Raw genomic sequence first — 16,881 nt, 5'->3', positions numbered from 1 at the left:
TTGGAGAAATACGGCCCACGCTGCTTCTTCAGGTGACGGTGGGACGATGTATAGACTCAAGTGGTGTACAGCCGCCCCCGTGCGCCGTGGCCACGCGCGCGTCAACAACCCCCGCGCGCTCCTTCCGGCCCGCAGTCGTCGTTAGTGGGGACGACATCAAGAACCAGGCCGTGTACTGGGCCGGCCCGGTGATCGTTGCGGCCCGGATCGTCCCCACTTTAAAGCCTATTTTGGCTCAATTATTTACTGCAAATATATTTAATATTTTGATAAAAATAACTCAACATTTTATTAAATACGTTCAACATTTGACTTTCAAAATGTTGAAACTGTAAAGACAAAATGTTAAAATTATAAATATAAAATATTAAAAATATTAAATAAAAATGTTGAAGATTTCTTCACTGGCAAGACCCTCCGCCACCACCGCATCGCGCGCCCGCAGCAGCATGCACACAGCAGCAAGCAGCAGCAGCCCGCAGCGGCGGCCACGCAGCAGCAGGCAGCCGCGAGCAGCAGCACGCGGCACGCGGCGTGCGGCAGGGAGCAGCAGCACGCGGCCCGCGGCCCGCGGCCCGCGGCAGCGAGCAGCGGCGAGCGACAGCGAGCAGCAGCAGCCCGCAGCGGGCGGTGCGCGACGGCGAGCAGCGGCGGCCTGCACCGCAGATCGCGGCGGGCAGGCAGGCAGGGGCGGCGGCGGCGCGTGACGAGGAGGGGGGCAAAAGGAGGAAGAATGTTAGGTTTGAGAAAATCCAACAGATAAAATAGTTTGCACAAATCTTAAACACTGGTGGGGAAGAAAAAATCTTTCGCAAAATATATAGAATCCACGGTCGTCGTCAGTGGGATGACATCAAGAACCAGGCCGTGTACTGGGCCGGCCCCGGTGATCGGCGCGGCTCTTGCCTCGTCGCGGCCCGGGATCGTCCAGATGGGCGTTCGGGGTTGTGGCCCATTAACGTAACGAAGTGGCATGTTGTAGCATCTGTTTGTGAACGATGATCAGCGTTGCGACATTGCATCTGTAGTTCTGGATTCAACTTGAAGTCGTGAGCAGTGATTGTGGTGATCTTGTCTTGAATCTTGCCGAGCACCTTGGCCTTGCTGTGAAATGCCTGTTCGTTGCGACAATCTGTCAGTGTGCTTGTCCAAGAGGATGTAAACAAAACATCATGAATCAGATGATCTCTGAAGTCTGAAGTTCTCCGAGCACAAACACTAGCTAGTTACTCCAGCTTTTCCGGGGCCGGTGGTCGTCTAGTGTGCCACAAAAATTTCACCAGATGTCCACTGATCCACCACCCCCTGCGTCCTGACTCGTGTCCGTTTGCTCCGACAAGCTCGGCGTGGATCCACCCGTGGTACGAATAAAACTAGCACGGAATGTGGGCTGGCAGGCTCACGAGTCCGAGGAGCAGTCCTCATCCCCTGGCTCGGCGTCTTCTTTATGCAGCCACGCCGACAAACCCCGACGCGCCTGTCTCCCGCGCGCCCTCCCACGCCGCCGGTGCAGCGTACGCGGTCGGCAATGGCCTTTTCCGCAAGCAACACTGCCTACGTGTCGCCCGATCCGCGCCGACCCACGAGGGCAGGGGGAGGCAGCGGCGCCAGAGGCCGAAGCCTTGGTGTTTCCTGCCGCCCCCGCAGCCTCTCCCCCGTGCTCCGTGCTTGCCGATCTCAGGCATCATCGGTGCTCCGCCGCTTCGGATATAAAGGCGCCGTGGGGGGTTGGCACCGGCTGGATGCGATGCGGATGCAGATGCAGCACAAGGAACACACTGTAACGGTCGAGGAAGGGAGTGAGGAGCTGAGGATGGAGGGGCAGTTGCTGGCGAGGATGAGGAGGAGGGACCACCTGCTGCTCCCGGACAGCGCCGGGGCGGCCGGGCCGCTGGCGGTGCTGTCGCCGCAGACGCCGCTGGAGCCCATGGAGTTCCTGTCGCGGTCCTGGAGCGTGTCGGCCTCGGAGATCTCCAAGGTGCTGGCCGGCGGCGTCGGCGGCGGGAGGCGGAGCTCCAACTTCGTCGTCGACCGCCTGTCCGGGATGCTCATGCCGGAGACGCTCGCGCTCGCCGCCGCCTCCGGCACTACCATCAGCCCCCGCAAGCGCGTAAGGATCGACCCGATCGAATTGATCTACATCTCTGCGATGCTAGTGCGGTTGAATCAATAGAGTGTTCTTTGCCGCAGACCCTCAGGAGCAGGAGCGCCATCTCCGCGCACCAGGTCCACCACTCGGTCCATCACACGGTCCACACGATCGGGAAGTGGTTCCAACACTGGGACTCGAGCACCCGGGTGGACAAGGCCCGCGCCGAGCGGGCGCGCGTGCACGCCGCGGTATCGGTGGCGAGCGTGGCGGCCGCGGTCGCCGCCGTGGTGGCAGCTGGCGCCGCGGGCTCGGGCGCGGACGTCGAGGGCGCCAGGATGGAGACCGCGCTGGCGTCCGCGACGCAGCTGCTGGCGTCGCACTGCGTCGAGATCGCCGAGCTCGCGGGCGCCGACCACGACCAGGTGGCCTCCGCCGTGGAGGCCGCCGTCGACGTGCGGAGCCCCGGGGACCTCCTGACCCTCACCGCCGCCGCGGCCACGGCCCTCGGGGGAGCCACGGCGATGAGGCACCGAGCGCAGCGGGAGGCGAGGAGCAGAGCCGCTGTGGCGCCGTACGAGACGAAGGCCGGGAGCCACCGCGCGGACGTCTGGTGCAAGGAAGGGGCGCTCCTCAAACGCAGCCGCAAAGGCGCCCTGCACTGGAAGCAGGTGGCCGTGTACATCAACAGCAAGTCGCAGGTGATCGTGAAGCTCAAGAGCAAGCACATCGGCGGCGCGTTCTCCAAGAAGAAGAAGGGCGTCGTGTACGGCGTCTACGACGACATCCCGGCGTGGCCGGCGCACGCGGGCGGCGGCGCGCCAGGCTCGGCGGCAGAGGCGTGCCACTTCGGGCTGAGGACGGCGCAGGGCCTGCTGGAGTTCCAGTGCGAGAGCAGGGCGCAGAGGCAGGACTGGGTGGAGGCGGTGAAGAACCTGATCCGGCAGGTGGCCGGCGGGACTGCTCAGCTCGAGCACTCGTTCGAAGCGCTCAGGCTCAGCTCGTCCTAAGTTTGGACGTGGCTGTCTGGTCTGGTGTGTAAATACTATGCACCCGTTTGGGTTTGTCCACTCGGTTTTATCGCTGGGAGCAACCGAGGTGCGCTTTGCAGAATAATGTGCAGAACTGTATGCAGTAGATAAACGTTAATCTCAAGAACCCAATCTATCCTCCTTGTCCTTGATCACTGTCCAGTGCCCAAAAAGTCATTTCCCTGGAGATTACTGATACACTTTTTCAAAATGGGGGCTATTTATCCTTTTGGAGTTTTATAAAGCTCTAATTGATCCAAAGAAGCCACCTTTTGATCACTTTTGCAATCTCACAGAGGGTTTTAGTCTGCCGAAACTCTTTGTGAATTGGCCCACATGACAGACACTGAACACAATATTAGGTGATCAATTTTCTTGCCACATGTATGCGCCATGGGTGTTGTGTCCCTAATTTGCATTGCAATTGTAATTTTGTTCTTATTTTTTGCAACTTTATGATTTACTCTCACTATTCACAAGTCAACGGGATAAATTAACTGTTGACTAGAGGTAAAATCGACTTAACTTGTGAATAGTAAGGTTAACATCACAATATTGAAAAAATAAGGGTAAAATCATAATTTGCACAGCAAAGTGCGGGGGAAACACAAATGCTTGTTGGGCCGCATATCCGATGGACCAGGCCTGTTTGGCTGTTTCCAAATCCCGGCCCAACAATGAAATGAAACAAATTTTCTGCTATTTCGTTTCGCAACGGCGACAAGAACGGAAGAATCAACCGGCCACCATGGAGGCGGACCCGGCAGCGTCAAGCGGCGGCAGTTGGGTCACCGCGTCATCCGATCGTCGTGCGATGTCTTGCCCAGCCCTGCCGGCGGCCTTCGTCCCGCCTCCCGCGCCCAGGGCCCTTGTTCTGCTCCGGGTCTCCGCGCGCGGTGTCCTCGATCGGTGGGGCTCTAGCCGCTCTGCCGACTGCCGCCGCGCCTCGCCGCGGTCGGATCTCTCTTTTGATTCCTTCCTGCCTCGGCACCCCTCGCTGGCTCGTTGCTTCGCCGTCCTGTTTTTGGGCTTGCCCCTCCTCGTTCGTCACGGAGGAGGGATGGTTGGCCGCGAGGCTCCCGGGCCGTCGCTGTCTCCTGGATCCCTTCCGGCCCGGCGGCCGGCGCACGCTTCGTGCCATGCCAGCGCTGCGGTTTCGAGTTTCGACGCGTCGCAGCTAGGGGTGGTAATGGGCCATGGCCCTAATGGCCTCTTCACAGCCCAATAAAACCCTTAAAATTTTTAGTTCAAAAATACATATGTTTAGAGCCCGGCCCTTTTAGGGCCCGATCCTTAGATTTTCTAGTGCAAAATGTTGGGCCCTTTACCACCCCTAGTCGCAGCTCCTCCCGTTCCATGTCTGTCGCGTTACGATTTCGACGTGCGGCGCGTCATGACGTGAAGGCAGCACACTCGCGGATCCAATTTCGCACGCGGGGATTATATTCAGGCGTCACGTGAAGGAAGGAGCTCGCGGCCGGGATCGACGCGAGAGGTCATTCCGTACGTGCGTTAGCCGGCATGGCTTTTCATGCCTTTGCGCGCGTTCTCGGAAGTCGAAAAACGGAACGGGATGACACGCAGATTACACTACACGGGCTTTGGGGGAGCAGTAGCGTGCGCGGACTCTGAAAGCAACTGCGTGTCGGACCGAGAAAGTTCGGCGGGCGCTACGTACTGACATCATGACGTGACGTGCACCAGCGCGAGGAACCCCGTACATAACCTGACACCTCCTGGGACGTGTGGGTTGGCGTTGCTCCTTGGCTGGGACGGCGGCTTTGGCCATTTGCGGCGCAGGATCTTGCGGCCGAGCCCGAACGGCGACGTGGATCGATTCGGCCCGCCCCGTAACGAGAAGCGGGCAAATAAAGCAACGGTTGCCGTTGCGGGGATGGAAAACCGTTGGAGCACAGCTCAAGCTACATGGGCGGCTTTTCTGCATGAGCATGGGATTAATGCTGTTAGCTGTGGTTATCTTTTCATTTTTGTTATGCGTACAATAAAATTTCCTAACTACATGTATGCTATCTGTCTCTATCGTCAACACATAGTACCTCACCATCCATTTTCTTTTGCTAAAGAGTCTTCTTGGTTCACTTAAATTACAAGAAAGCATCGTAGCAACAAAGAGTATTCTAACTAAACTACTAAAGGGCTCCCTCAATTCAAAGTATGAGGTCGGTTCGCCTTGACAGAATGAGAGCGAAAACCGTTTTTAGATGATAATTTCTTTACTAGAAGGAGAATAAATTCTGCTTCGAGATGATCATTTTTTTTACTGGAATACGTTAATAATTGTCATCTGTGGATTCTTTTCAAAGACCGGTCAATTGCATAATATAAAAACCTAACTTGATGGAATCATATGCCAGAGGAGTATAGTGGTACCAAGAAGCATGCTCAACACCACAAGAAACCGCCCGAGTAGTTTGGGTGACCCCTAGCAATACTCAACCTCCCTCAAGACAGTATATATAAGAGCATAACAAATTCATTGGGAGATTTTTGCAACTCCTCGAAGCTCCAAAGGCCCCCAAAACTCCCTTCCTGCTCAAGCCATTTTTTTTTATCTATATCCCATTGCGCGGAGGCAGTCACAGACGAGAGCGGATTGGATAGCGCGCGCGGTGCAGGCGACCAGACCTCGGAGCCGACGACATCTGCTTCCGGCCGGCGACGATGAGGAACCCGCCGGGCAGGCACCTCCTCCGCCTCACCAACCGCGCCGTGCGCTCTTCCTCCACCTCGTCGGGACACGGCGCCGGGGCCGGCGCCTCCACCTTCACCTCCATCGCATCCCCGCGCCCGCGCACCGTTGCCGGCGGCCTCCCCCTTCGCGCCAGCTCCCCGCCCCCTCCCTCCGCGGTCGCCGCCGCCGCGTACTGGGAGTCCCGCGCGCTCCACCCAGACGGGGAGGAGGGGGGCTGGGAGGAGGTCGTCCCCGGGGCTCCCGGTCCCGGAGAGATGGAGCAAGAGGAGGAGTACAGGGTGGTGTTCTGGTCCCCGCCCACCATAGACGAGGTCACCGGCGCCGTCACCAGCATCCAGGAGTAAGATTTGCTGGCGCACCTCGTTAGAGCAGAGTTATCTCGCATACTCGCTTAGATTGGATCTACCTTTGCGTTTTGATGTTCCTTGTTTTGGCGATGGGCGTGATTGCTTAAGTTAACCTTCGCTTCGACGGGATTGAATTAGATTGGAGCTGTTTCTTTATGTAGTTTGATGTGAGATACTCCTATATAGATTCTGGTGGGGACATGAAAGCCTTCCATGCTTCCTGTTCATTGGTTTGGGAGCGTTCTATTGGTGGTTTGTTTGTCTTCATTCGTGATTTGATCTGGGTGGTCCCTGAAATCGTCGGATGGAGACCAGGGGAGTTGCATGGACAGACATCCACAGCAACTTGCCGTACCAATTTCGTCATCCAGAATTCATGAACCATCATAAATGAGGTTCTGCTGATGCTGTTTAATTTAATCATTGGATTGCTCTTTGACCTGACTTTATGGTAGTCTGTTGTATGGACTGTTATAGAATGTTCGGATGCACCTGATTATATCTAATAGCTGCGATATGAGGAATTAAAATAGAAATTGTGGTAATTCCTAGTGCATATTTGCTTGCAACTTTTTCCAACATATGGGTTGTATTACTTGCACACTTTGGTTCATTCCTGCAAGGTGATCACCAGAACTATCATTGCGGCGTTAACAGTTTTGCATTTAGTTTGTAATCCAAAAAAAAAAAGTATGCTTCATGAAAAGGATCTTTCCACCCTTAAAATGAAGCTGTAATAAACCTTTGCGCATTAAATCGCATCGAAACATTGGACTTTAACTGCTGACTGCTGTTGTTCTTTGCTCCATCTAATTGAGTTATCCTTTCTTTTAGGGTGTTTGAGAACCCTTTTGATGTGGATTCGGATACAACCAACAGACAAACAGCACTACTGACCACCTCAGGACATTCATCTGGCAATTCATCAGGATCAGATGACTGGATAGAACCTGCCGCCTATGTTCTCAACTCAACGGCTCTTCTTTCGAGGGAACATAGGAATGTTTTGGATGCTTTCCGTCTGTTGCAAAAGGATCCTACAATTCAGGTTTTAACTGAACCAATTCATCTTATATTTCACATAACTTAGATACTGGTATTATATAGTATATACCACATCATGTTACATTGCCCTGTGATATTTTGATGTACCGCTCGTAAAGTTTCTGAACAGCTTATCTCTCCGTTACTGTGTTAATCTTGTTCATCAATGCAGAAAATGGTTATGTCTCTGTCATGTGATAAGGCTGTTTGGAATGCTGTCATGAATAATGAGGCAGTTCAAGATTTCAGAAGATCTTTACATGATGGTAAGTTGCACAAAACTTTCACGCACATGTATGGACATACATCGTTCTGTTTGTTAATTCCAAGCAGTTCTCTGTTCTGTTTGTTAATTCCAAGCAGTACTCTGACGAACCGGCTGATCTTAGCTGTGTAACTATTGCTTCTCGTTTTGGTCTCTATGTCGTAACTTATGTCGTCTAATCTCATCTTCCAGGAAAAGAAAATGATAGAAAGGGAGGCGCTGGTGGTCCTTCTGAAGTGCTTAAGTGGATCCTGGACAGTGCCCAGGCAAAAATATTGGAATTCCTTGAGAATGTGATGAAGATATTCAACATGCTGATCCACCCTCAAGAGGATCAAGAGAAGCCAGATGCATACAGCGATGCAGTGAAGGTGTCGTTCATGCTCACGGTGTTTGTCTTCATCGTGGTGGCCATTGCTCGTATCAAGTGAGCACAACAATCCGTCGACTTTACATTTCTATGTTTCGTTGTCTCTTGACTACACACGGGAGGAACTCTAGTCAGTTAGTTAAATCAAGATTGGTGATGGCAGCATTAGTTTGACAGGCCTAGAATTTGCATTTGCCACTGTGTGATTGTGGGGAATTATGACATATCATTAACAGTATTATTCTTGCATTCAGCGTGCTTATGCTTTTCCCTGGTGCTTTTGAATACAGTTCTGAACATTGGGATTTCAAAGTGTGGTGATGCGAGATTCTGGCATTCTTCAAGCCGTCTGAACATGTTTTGTAGAACAAGCCAAGCTTCATAACTTAGGTCCACACGAAATTATACATGTTTACCATTTGACCCTGGCAGCTCATGCGAGGGAATGTTGTTCTAGGTCTTATTGTCTGTGCGCTCAAACCTTGGAGCCACAGAAGTTCAGTTCGGTGAAGTAAAACGAATAAATTCTCATCAATAAAACTCTTTGTATAAATAAAGTTGCAGGTTGAATTTGATTTGATGCAGTCCATGAATAACATAGCCCACCAGGTCACGGCAATACACTCTGGTTCAGTTGACAAACACTTTGGTGCGTGTGCCAAACAATTCCGGCCATTAGGCCACTCCCAGCGGAGGTTTCATGAGAGTTTTATACACATTAAATATAGTGTTATGTCACCATTTTAGATGGTGTGGCACTGATTTAATGAGGAGAGATTAAATGAATTTCATCTAGATGAAACCATGTATGCACGGTTACCAACGCTTGATGAGTCTTAGAATTAAATAGAATGAGAGTCTATGAAATAGCAAATACTCCCTCCTTCCCCGTTTATAAGGCATGGTGGAACATGACACGGTCTTCTAAACAACACTTTGACCATTTATTTATCATATATTATATCACTTTTGATTATAAACTTATAATCATTGTAAAATATATTTGATTATGAATCCAATCATATGAAATTTGCATTATAAAAATAAAATTTTAATAGTCAAATTATTGGTCAAAGATGACAAGGTTTGAATCTTGATATACGTGTATGCCTTATAAACAGGGAAGGAGGGAGTATGAAACAATGATGAGTCTTAGAATTAAATAGGATGAAAGCCTATGAAATAGCAAATATGAAACAATGCATCGTGGGGGTGAGTTTCATCTATAATTTCATTTGTGTTTTGGTGATGTGGCACTCTTGGAAACAACAAAATGAAACTATCCATTGGGATTGGCCAATTCACCACTCACCTCTCATGCAAACAAAACACGGCTGATGTCAAAAAAAAAACAAACAAACTGCTCCCCATAAGCTTTCAAGCTTCAGCCGGTGATCATGGTGCCGGTGCCCTCGTCCGTGAGGATCTCGAGCAGCAGCGAGTGCGGGACGCGGCCGTCGATGATGCTGGCGGTGCGCACGCCCTGCGCGATGGCGCGGACGCAGCACTCCACCTTGGGGATCATCCCGCCGCCCACCTTGCCCTCCGCAATCATCCGCCGCACTCCGGCGGCGTCCACCTCCCTCACCAGGCTCCCGGGGTCGTCGCGGTCCGCGAGGATCCCGGACACGTCTGTGAGTAGCAGCAGCTTCTCGGCGCCGATCGCCGCCGCGATCTCCCCGGCCGCCGTGTCCGCGTTGATGTTGTAGGCCTGCCCGGCCTGGTCTGCGGCCACGGTGGCGATGACCGGGATGTGGCCCGACGCGATGATTGGGTGGAGCACGGAGGGGTCGACGCGCGTCACCTCGCCGACGAAGCCGAGGGAGGCCGCGTCGCGGGAGGGCCGCGCGGTGAGGAGGCGCGCGTCCTTACCGCAGAGGCCGACGGCGGTGGCCCCCGCGAGGCTGATGAGGGAGACGAGCTGCTTGTTGACCTTGCCGACCAGCACCATCTCCACGACCTCCATGGTGACCGCGTCCGTCACTCGGAGCCCGTTGCGGAACTGCGGCTCCACGCCGACGCGCGCCAGCCAGGAGTTGATCTCGGGCCCGCCGCCGTGGACGAGCACGGGGCGGAGGCCGACGCACGAGAGGAGCACCAGGTCGCGGATCACCGACGCCTGCAGCTCCGGCGACTTCATCGCCGCGCCGCCGTACTTGACCACCACCGTCTTCCCCTTGAACCGCTGGATGAACGGGAGCGCCTCCGACAGCACGTCCACGCGGCTCAGCGCCGGCGCGGCCGTGGACGCTGGTGTGGGCTGTGCCGCCGCCGCCACAGACGCGGCGGAGACGCGGAGGCCGCCCCAGCGGCGGGAGCTGGACGAGGGTAGGGGCGTAGCGACGCGGTTAGCGGCCGGGCCAGGCTTCGGGAGCGCCGCGGAGGGGGCGGCGAGGGCGGAGGGGTGGGGCTTCGTGAGGAGCATGGCTGCGACGTGGCCCGCCGCGGTGCTCGACGAAATGCCTCACCCGGGGGACGGCTTGTGTTTGGTGAGGTCTGGGTGTCGAGCGGGAGCGGGCTGGTGCTCGGCGCAGGATGTGCCGCTGCGGCGCAGCGGAAGTGGCTAATTGTAGATGGGGACGGCGCCGGCGGCGGAGTAGGTGGAGGGTGGCGACACCGGAGCTGGTGGAGCCGCCGGCGGTTGACCAGAGCACGTGTTTTCGTTTCGGGATCGACTTGCTCGCAGAGTCGAGTTTTTTCGTGCTCTAGCTTTGACCATATGGCACGGGGTAGCAGCAGCACATTTGATTGAGAAATTCGGCCCAAAAATATGAAAAGCGCAATTCCCATCATGAGATGTCTTGGTCCTTATGAACTTTCCGGTGGAGTTTCTCTGTCTTTTTCACAGACATCCGATGGAGTTTCAGTATTCTGATGCCGACACACAGAACAAAAAGGAAAAAATTATCAAAGAAAAAAATTAGGGTTTCCATTTTCTGACGGGCCCCAGCCCGGGCTTGACAGTTTCAGTATTTTGTTCTTTGAGCTCAAATCAACTTTCTATGCAATGTGAGAAGGCCAGTATAGCCCGGCCCATTATGAAAAATAAACCCGACACCCTTTTTATGACGGGTTAGGTTTGATCAGCCCATTGACAATACGATATATATGGCGACCGCGAGGGCCTAATATCATCATGGTAGCCTTCATTTTCTTGGGCCGTGAATCGGCAGGGTGGCTCATTTTTGGGAGTTTTGGAGATGTTGGACTGTAGTGACCCATTTATCCCTTAACTTTTACTGTACATTTATTTTTCTGTTCCTTTCGCAGATACTGAGATCAAGGTGAAATACTGTGTGTTCGTAGCAGCGTGCAAAACAGCCAGAAAGCTTATACAACAGCTGTATAAATCTACTATGTCAGCTAAAATACTTCGTGTACTTGGGGCTGTCCGCTGTCGGCATACGCTACTTTGCGCATCGAGTAATGATTAGTTTCCTGGCAGAGTGTTTTGGACGGGCCCGTTTGTAATCTCTGGGTGTGTTTAGTTCGCGAAAAGTTTGTGAAAAAATTGTTGTAGCATGTTTCGATTTTATTTGGCAATTATTGTCCAACTATGGAGTAATTAGTCTCAAAAAATTCGTCTCGTCATTTGCAACCAAACTGCGTAATTAGTTATATTTTTAACTATATTTAATACTCCATACATGTATCGTAAAATTCGATGTGATGTGCGTCAGTGAAAAATTTTGGTAACTTTTCGCGGAACTAAACACATCCTCTGAGGCCCTGTTTGGATCCAGGGCGCAAATGTTTGGCTTGTCACATCGAATGTTTTTATGTTAATTAGAAGTATTAAATATAGATTAATAACAAAATCCATTTCATAACCTCTAGGCTAATTTACGAGACGAATCTAATGAGCCTAATTAATCTATGATTAGCCAATATGATGCTACAGTAAACATATGCTAATTATGAATTAATTAGGCTCATTAGATTCGTCTTACGAACGAGCCTAGGGGTTATGCAATTAGTTTTACAATAATATCATGTTTAGTCTTCCTAATCGGCATCTATAATTTTGATGTGACAAGGGCAAACTTTAGCCCCTGAAATCCAAACACCCCCTGAAGTTTTTCCATCGCCAATTCGCTCATTCGCTGGCAGCAGTAGTAGGCTAGTAGCACGCACATTGATGTATGGTTTCCCTTCCCCTTTTCAGCCCCATACAGGCGAGAGTCATGTCAATCAACCACCGTATTCATTGCGGATTGAAGGCTGGATACGCCCGGCGCCTCTCACTAGTCACTGGGATCACGCCCATTCATTGTGGTAAGCTCCCTCTGCTGCTCCCGACGTGGTGCCGGGTGGTTGGTCACGGCGGCCGGCCGGAGCCCGGAGGCCGGAGCCCGGAGGGGTCATGTCATGAAAGGCAAGCACCAAGCCGGCATGCCGCATGCAAGCAATGCACTTTGAATGAATGAATGAATATCATCAGAATATGAATGGACGGATGGGGTCTCCTGCGTAGAAGTATCATTCGTGTTTTGACCGCCTAACAGTGCTTTGCTGCCATAAAAGCGTGCCGCTGTCTGGCCATTCCTTCAGGCCCGTGTTTATGCTGCGCGCCACCTGTTTCCTTTTTTTTTCAGGTCCTGTTTTGCGTGGAGGTCTCCATGCGCATCCCTGTCCATGATCTGTAGCAGCTCGTGTTTTCAGGCTTAGCGAATGGCGGTCGGTAACAAAGCTAGGCTGCTGCATTGGCGTAGCAATTGGCACATCCGGAATCATCCGAGGAGACACTTTTCCGAGGGGGGTAAACCCTCAGAATCCCCTACACACACAGCGCGGTTGACTGGTTGGATAGTACTCGTAGTCGTGACGTGTAGTCCTCCTCCCGGACCGGTAGAGTATTGATTGCCGCGAACACTGCACGTTGCACCACCGACCTCCCGCCGGCCCTGCTCGGCTGCTCCGGTGTCCGGACCAGCACGGCAGAGCAGTCCGCACGTCCCCGGGCTCCCACACATTCAATGCCTTTCCAACTCATCCATCGAGCCCGACCCCGGAACACGAGCGGCGCGGCCGAGCCCAACAGTCGCCGGCTCATCCCTGGCGCCGCCCGCCCGCCCGCCCGCCGGTGATCAGGCCCCGCCGCCGCTCCTGCCGCGATCGCGTGGACCAACCGAGAATACGCGGCGGCAAGCCCGGCAAATGGCACTGCGCGCCTGCGCTAGCCACGAGGCCTTCACGACCTGCTGCTGCATGAGCGCGCCACCGGCGCCGCGCGGCCACGCCGGCGCGCGCGTTCCAGCCGCACCGCACCTGTTGACCTGTGGACGGAGCGAGCACTCACGCCGGCGTCGCTTTGGCGTCGGTAGGTGCACTGTGGTTGTCGCCGGCTTCGTGAACGGTGAACGGAGATGGATATTGTCGTGGTGCTGCTAACCACAGCCGGGTGGCGGAAGGCACCCGCCCTAGCCCAGAGGGTGTGTACTCGGGGGTTAGCTAGTCTTAGATCAATCTTCCTCAAGAACTCGATGAACACAACGGGATTTAGAGTGGTTCGGGCCGCCGGAGCGTAATACCCTACGTCCACTGTGTGTTGTATTGCCTTCCACGAGAGTGAGAAGGTGCGAGAGTTTTTGCATGTCTGGATTGTGTAGATTGTCCTGTGCACAGCGGGCACCTCCCTTTTATATCTCAAGGGGGCGCGTACACGACTGTTGGATCCCCGACAGGTGGGCCCAACGATGCGATATAAAATAACGAGGTGTTCACACATTATGGCGTTGCAGGCGAAGGAGATCTCTCTCTTGGATTCGCTCGCCTGCTCCCGGAGCCCTCCGTCCATCATGTCTTGGCGCTGTCTTGTCGAGACGGAGCGCGACGCAGCTAGTAGCATCGCTTGTTACGTAGCTGAGCGGCTGTGTAGGGTGCGGCGTAGGCGGCATGATGGAAAAGGGCCGGGCCGTCGTATCCATTTAATGCGGCAGACGGGCTCTGCGCGGGCGCGGCTCAGGCGGCTCCACTGTGCTCCTTGGTAATACGCGGCGCGCAGCGGGGCCTGACAAAAGGCTGTCTTGTGTACCGCGGTGGCAGAGCACGCCTTGTCCATCGCATTAAATGCGGTAGGTGGGCGAGTCTTCCTGCGGAAGACTCGCGCACAACCCCACGTCTCCGGGACACGTGGCGGGTCCGGACCCCTACACGGTGAGGGGAGTCCGGACGGGCGCAGGAGGTTCCGGACCCCTCTGGGGGTCCGAGGCCCCGGCGGTCAGCTCGGAGCTTCCCTTCTGTGTAGACACATGGCGTCACCGGACCCATCCTCAGGCGGGGAACGGTCCGGGGCCGTTGGCCTGGTGAGGGAAAAACCTGGCCTGTGGGGCCTGGCTACTCCATCTTTCCCGCGCAGCTACGGGTAACTTACGCGGGTCCTGCCTTGCTGCAGTAAGAGTGGGTATCCCTATTACAGGGTACCGACAGTGGCCCCCGGGCCCACCTTGGGAGAGGTACGAACCCACAGGTGGGGCCACTTCAGCGATTTGGCTCTGTATAGCTTGAAGCTCCTTTCCGCAGGGGTCTTGACCGGCTTTGACCGCCCATTGGGTTGGTTGCTGCTTCATCACGTCGCAATGGATTACTGGCTACGGGCCCCACGATCAATGGTTCACCTAGTCACACGCGCGACGTTCGGCATTGCTGCGGCCGGAGTAAACAGGTCATTTACCACCGGCGCAGCTCCCGAAAAGCTCGGCCACGCCTGCGATTAATGCGCGCACGTCAGCTCGGCTTCCGCCTTGCTTCACGCGCGCAGGCGACGGTTCGGATCCCGTCTTCTCGCACCCTCGTTGATTACCCACCCTCCCTGACATGTGGGCCTGGGCCCCCACGTCATGGACTGGGCGGCCAACTCCGGGTGCGGGCGTCGCTTGAGTTCCGGCGACGGTTCCAGGGCGCGCCGGTTGAGTCAGGCTTTATAACGGGGCATACCGCATTCCACGGTTGCTTTCCCGCATTCGTCTTCTTCCTCCAGCCTTTGCGCCCCTTTGCCTCCGAGCTTTCCTCGCCCTTCTCTCCCCCTTACACAGGCTCCTTCCTCACTCACCAAGAGATGGCATCCCTCGTTCATCCCCGTCGCTTCCAGACCGAGGGTGAGCTGAACACAGTGCGTCGCCTGCTTGGGTGGAGTGCTCAGGAGACCGGCTGGGGGGTGCGAGCAGGCTCGGTTCCCCTTGGCAACCTCCGCGCCGGGGAGTTCGTGCTATTCACCTCGCATGTCTCCGCCGGCGTGGGACTGCCGATTTCTTCATTCTTGCTGCTGCTGCTGGAAGACTTCGGCCTCCAACTTCAGCATCTGACGCCGCACTCCCTCCTCCTGACGTCCATCTTCGTGCACCTATGCGAGATGTTCGTAGGAGTTCGGCCCTGCGTCATCCTCTTCCGCTACTTCTTCATTCTGGTGAGGTCCGGAAGGAGCAGGGACGAAGTGGGAGGGTACTACTTCCAGATAAGGAGCGACCTGCCGACTCCTTACATTCCCGGCCTTGCTGGCGGAAGGTGGGAGGAGTGGCGCAGGGATTGGGTGATCGCCACCACCGAAGCCAACGAGCGCCTTGCCCTGCCGATCGCGGGGCCCGCCTCCGACAAAGCATCCTGGAGGGCCAAGCCGTCGCTGCAGCCGGAGTTCGACTCCGTGCTGGACAGGATCAGGTCGCTGGCGGAGAGCGGCCTCACCTCATGGCACGTGCTCGGCGACTTCGTGAAGCGGCGGATCGCCCCCCTGAAGCAGCGGCCACGACCGGCGTGGAGCTTCACCGGCCTCAACGATTGCAGCAGGACCCACCGCGGGGAGGGAAGCGACCTGACCCAGGAGGCCTTGGAGGTCCTGGTGCGGAACGTGACGGGAGACACCTTCATCCCGGAGAACCTGATCCTCCCGCAGGGCATAGTCCCCCTCTGCGAGGACTCCGCAAGGGTGGCGGTGCTGGCAACCCTGCCGACTCTGGACGACGGGGGACTGGCCCCACGCCAGACCGGAGGCGACGCGAACCGCGGGCTCCGGATCCCTGGCACGTCCGGGGATCAGGCTACGCTGGGCGCTGCGGGGTCCGGTGTCACTACGAAGGGGAAACAGGCTGCGGCTAGCAGCGCGGCCGCGGCCGGTTCTAGCCGGGCTCAGAGCAGCTCCGGTGCGTCGTCGGGGGACGCAGGCCGGCGGAGGCTACTCCGGGGCGACGGGACCCTGGTCTCGGAGCCCGCCGCGAAGCGCCAGAGGTCTTCTGAAGGTGCAGGCCAAGGTAGCTCCCGGGCTGCCGGCCCCCACGGGTCCTCTGGCGCAACTGGACCACCACCATCGCCGCCGAGGAACTCATCGCGCCGGCAGCGAGAGCAGCAGCAGCAGGAGCAGCCGCAAGAGCAGCGGCAGCAGGCGCACGGACGGCAGCAGCAACAACAGGTGCGACCCCGGGTTGCGCCCATGCCGCAGCCGCAGGAACAGCAGCAACGGGTGCAGGCCCGGGTTGCGCCTGCATTGCAGCTGCACGGGCAACAACAGCAACAGCAACAGCAACAGCAGCAGCCACAAGAGAAGAGGCCCGGGCTCCAGGGACGCTGGGTACCCGGTACTGCTGGGTTAGTGTCATCCTGCTCTCCTTGCCTGCGCCGGTGTTCTGTTTGTTTTTGTTGATGGCTTTCCTGCTTTGCTACCAGGCCTTCCCGCCCCAGCGGTTCTTCTACCACCGTTGGCACATCAGCAGGTGTCCGGGCGGCGGCGACCTCGGCATCGACAGCGACGGTGGCAGCAGGTGCGGGACCCTCAGGTACGACGTCCTGCTGCTTACTCCGTGGCACATGATGCGATGCTGACTGTCATGCCATTTCCAGACTCTGCAGTGCTCAGTGCAGCAGCGGCGGCGGCGGTGGCGCCGGTGCTGGGTGCAGCCGCACCCGATACGGTGGTGGAGGTGCCAGTGCAGGGCGCAGCCGCTCCTGACGCATCGGTGGAGGGGGCACCCGGTGCGGCCGCGTCCGTTACGGCGGCAGCGGGAGTGCCGGAGTGAGGCTCGGCCGCGCCCGA

General features: G+C 55.8%; 3 protein-coding genes across 3 annotated transcripts; 2 read left to right on the top strand and 1 right to left on the bottom strand.

Moving 5' to 3' along the window:
• Positions 1-1,585: 1,585 nt before the first annotated feature.
• Positions 1,586-3,257, top strand: LOC120657342 (VAN3-binding protein-like). The gene is made up of 2 exons (XM_039935645.1): positions 1,586-2,110; positions 2,191-3,257. The coding sequence occupies exons 1-2, from the start codon at positions 1,748-1,750 to the stop codon at positions 3,097-3,099; spliced, it is 1,272 nt and encodes a 423-aa protein (XP_039791579.1). The 5' UTR covers positions 1,586-1,747; the 3' UTR covers positions 3,100-3,257.
• A 2,380-nt stretch (positions 3,258-5,637) lies between these two features.
• Positions 5,638-8,443, top strand: LOC120711570. The gene is made up of 5 exons (XM_039997147.1): positions 5,638-6,173; positions 7,015-7,228; positions 7,397-7,490; positions 7,682-7,916; positions 8,150-8,443. The coding sequence occupies exons 1-5, from the start codon at positions 5,803-5,805 to the stop codon at positions 8,178-8,180; spliced, it is 945 nt and encodes a 314-aa protein (XP_039853081.1). The 5' UTR covers positions 5,638-5,802; the 3' UTR covers positions 8,181-8,443.
• A 549-nt stretch (positions 8,444-8,992) lies between these two features.
• On the bottom strand, positions 8,993-10,607 carry LOC120711562 (acetylglutamate kinase-like). The gene has a single exon (XM_039997136.1). The coding sequence runs from the start codon at positions 10,282-10,284 to the stop codon at positions 9,244-9,246; it is 1,041 nt and encodes a 346-aa protein (XP_039853070.1). The 5' UTR covers positions 10,285-10,607; the 3' UTR covers positions 8,993-9,243.
• Between the last annotated feature and the right edge of the window lie 6,274 nt (positions 10,608-16,881).

Source organism: Panicum virgatum, chromosome 1K (genome assembly GCF_016808335.1).
Source record: "Panicum virgatum strain AP13 chromosome 1K, P.virgatum_v5, whole genome shotgun sequence".
NCBI classification, from domain to species: domain Eukaryota; kingdom Viridiplantae; phylum Streptophyta; class Magnoliopsida; order Poales; family Poaceae; genus Panicum; species Panicum virgatum.
This window is presented reverse-complemented; position numbering and strand designations above follow the sequence as displayed.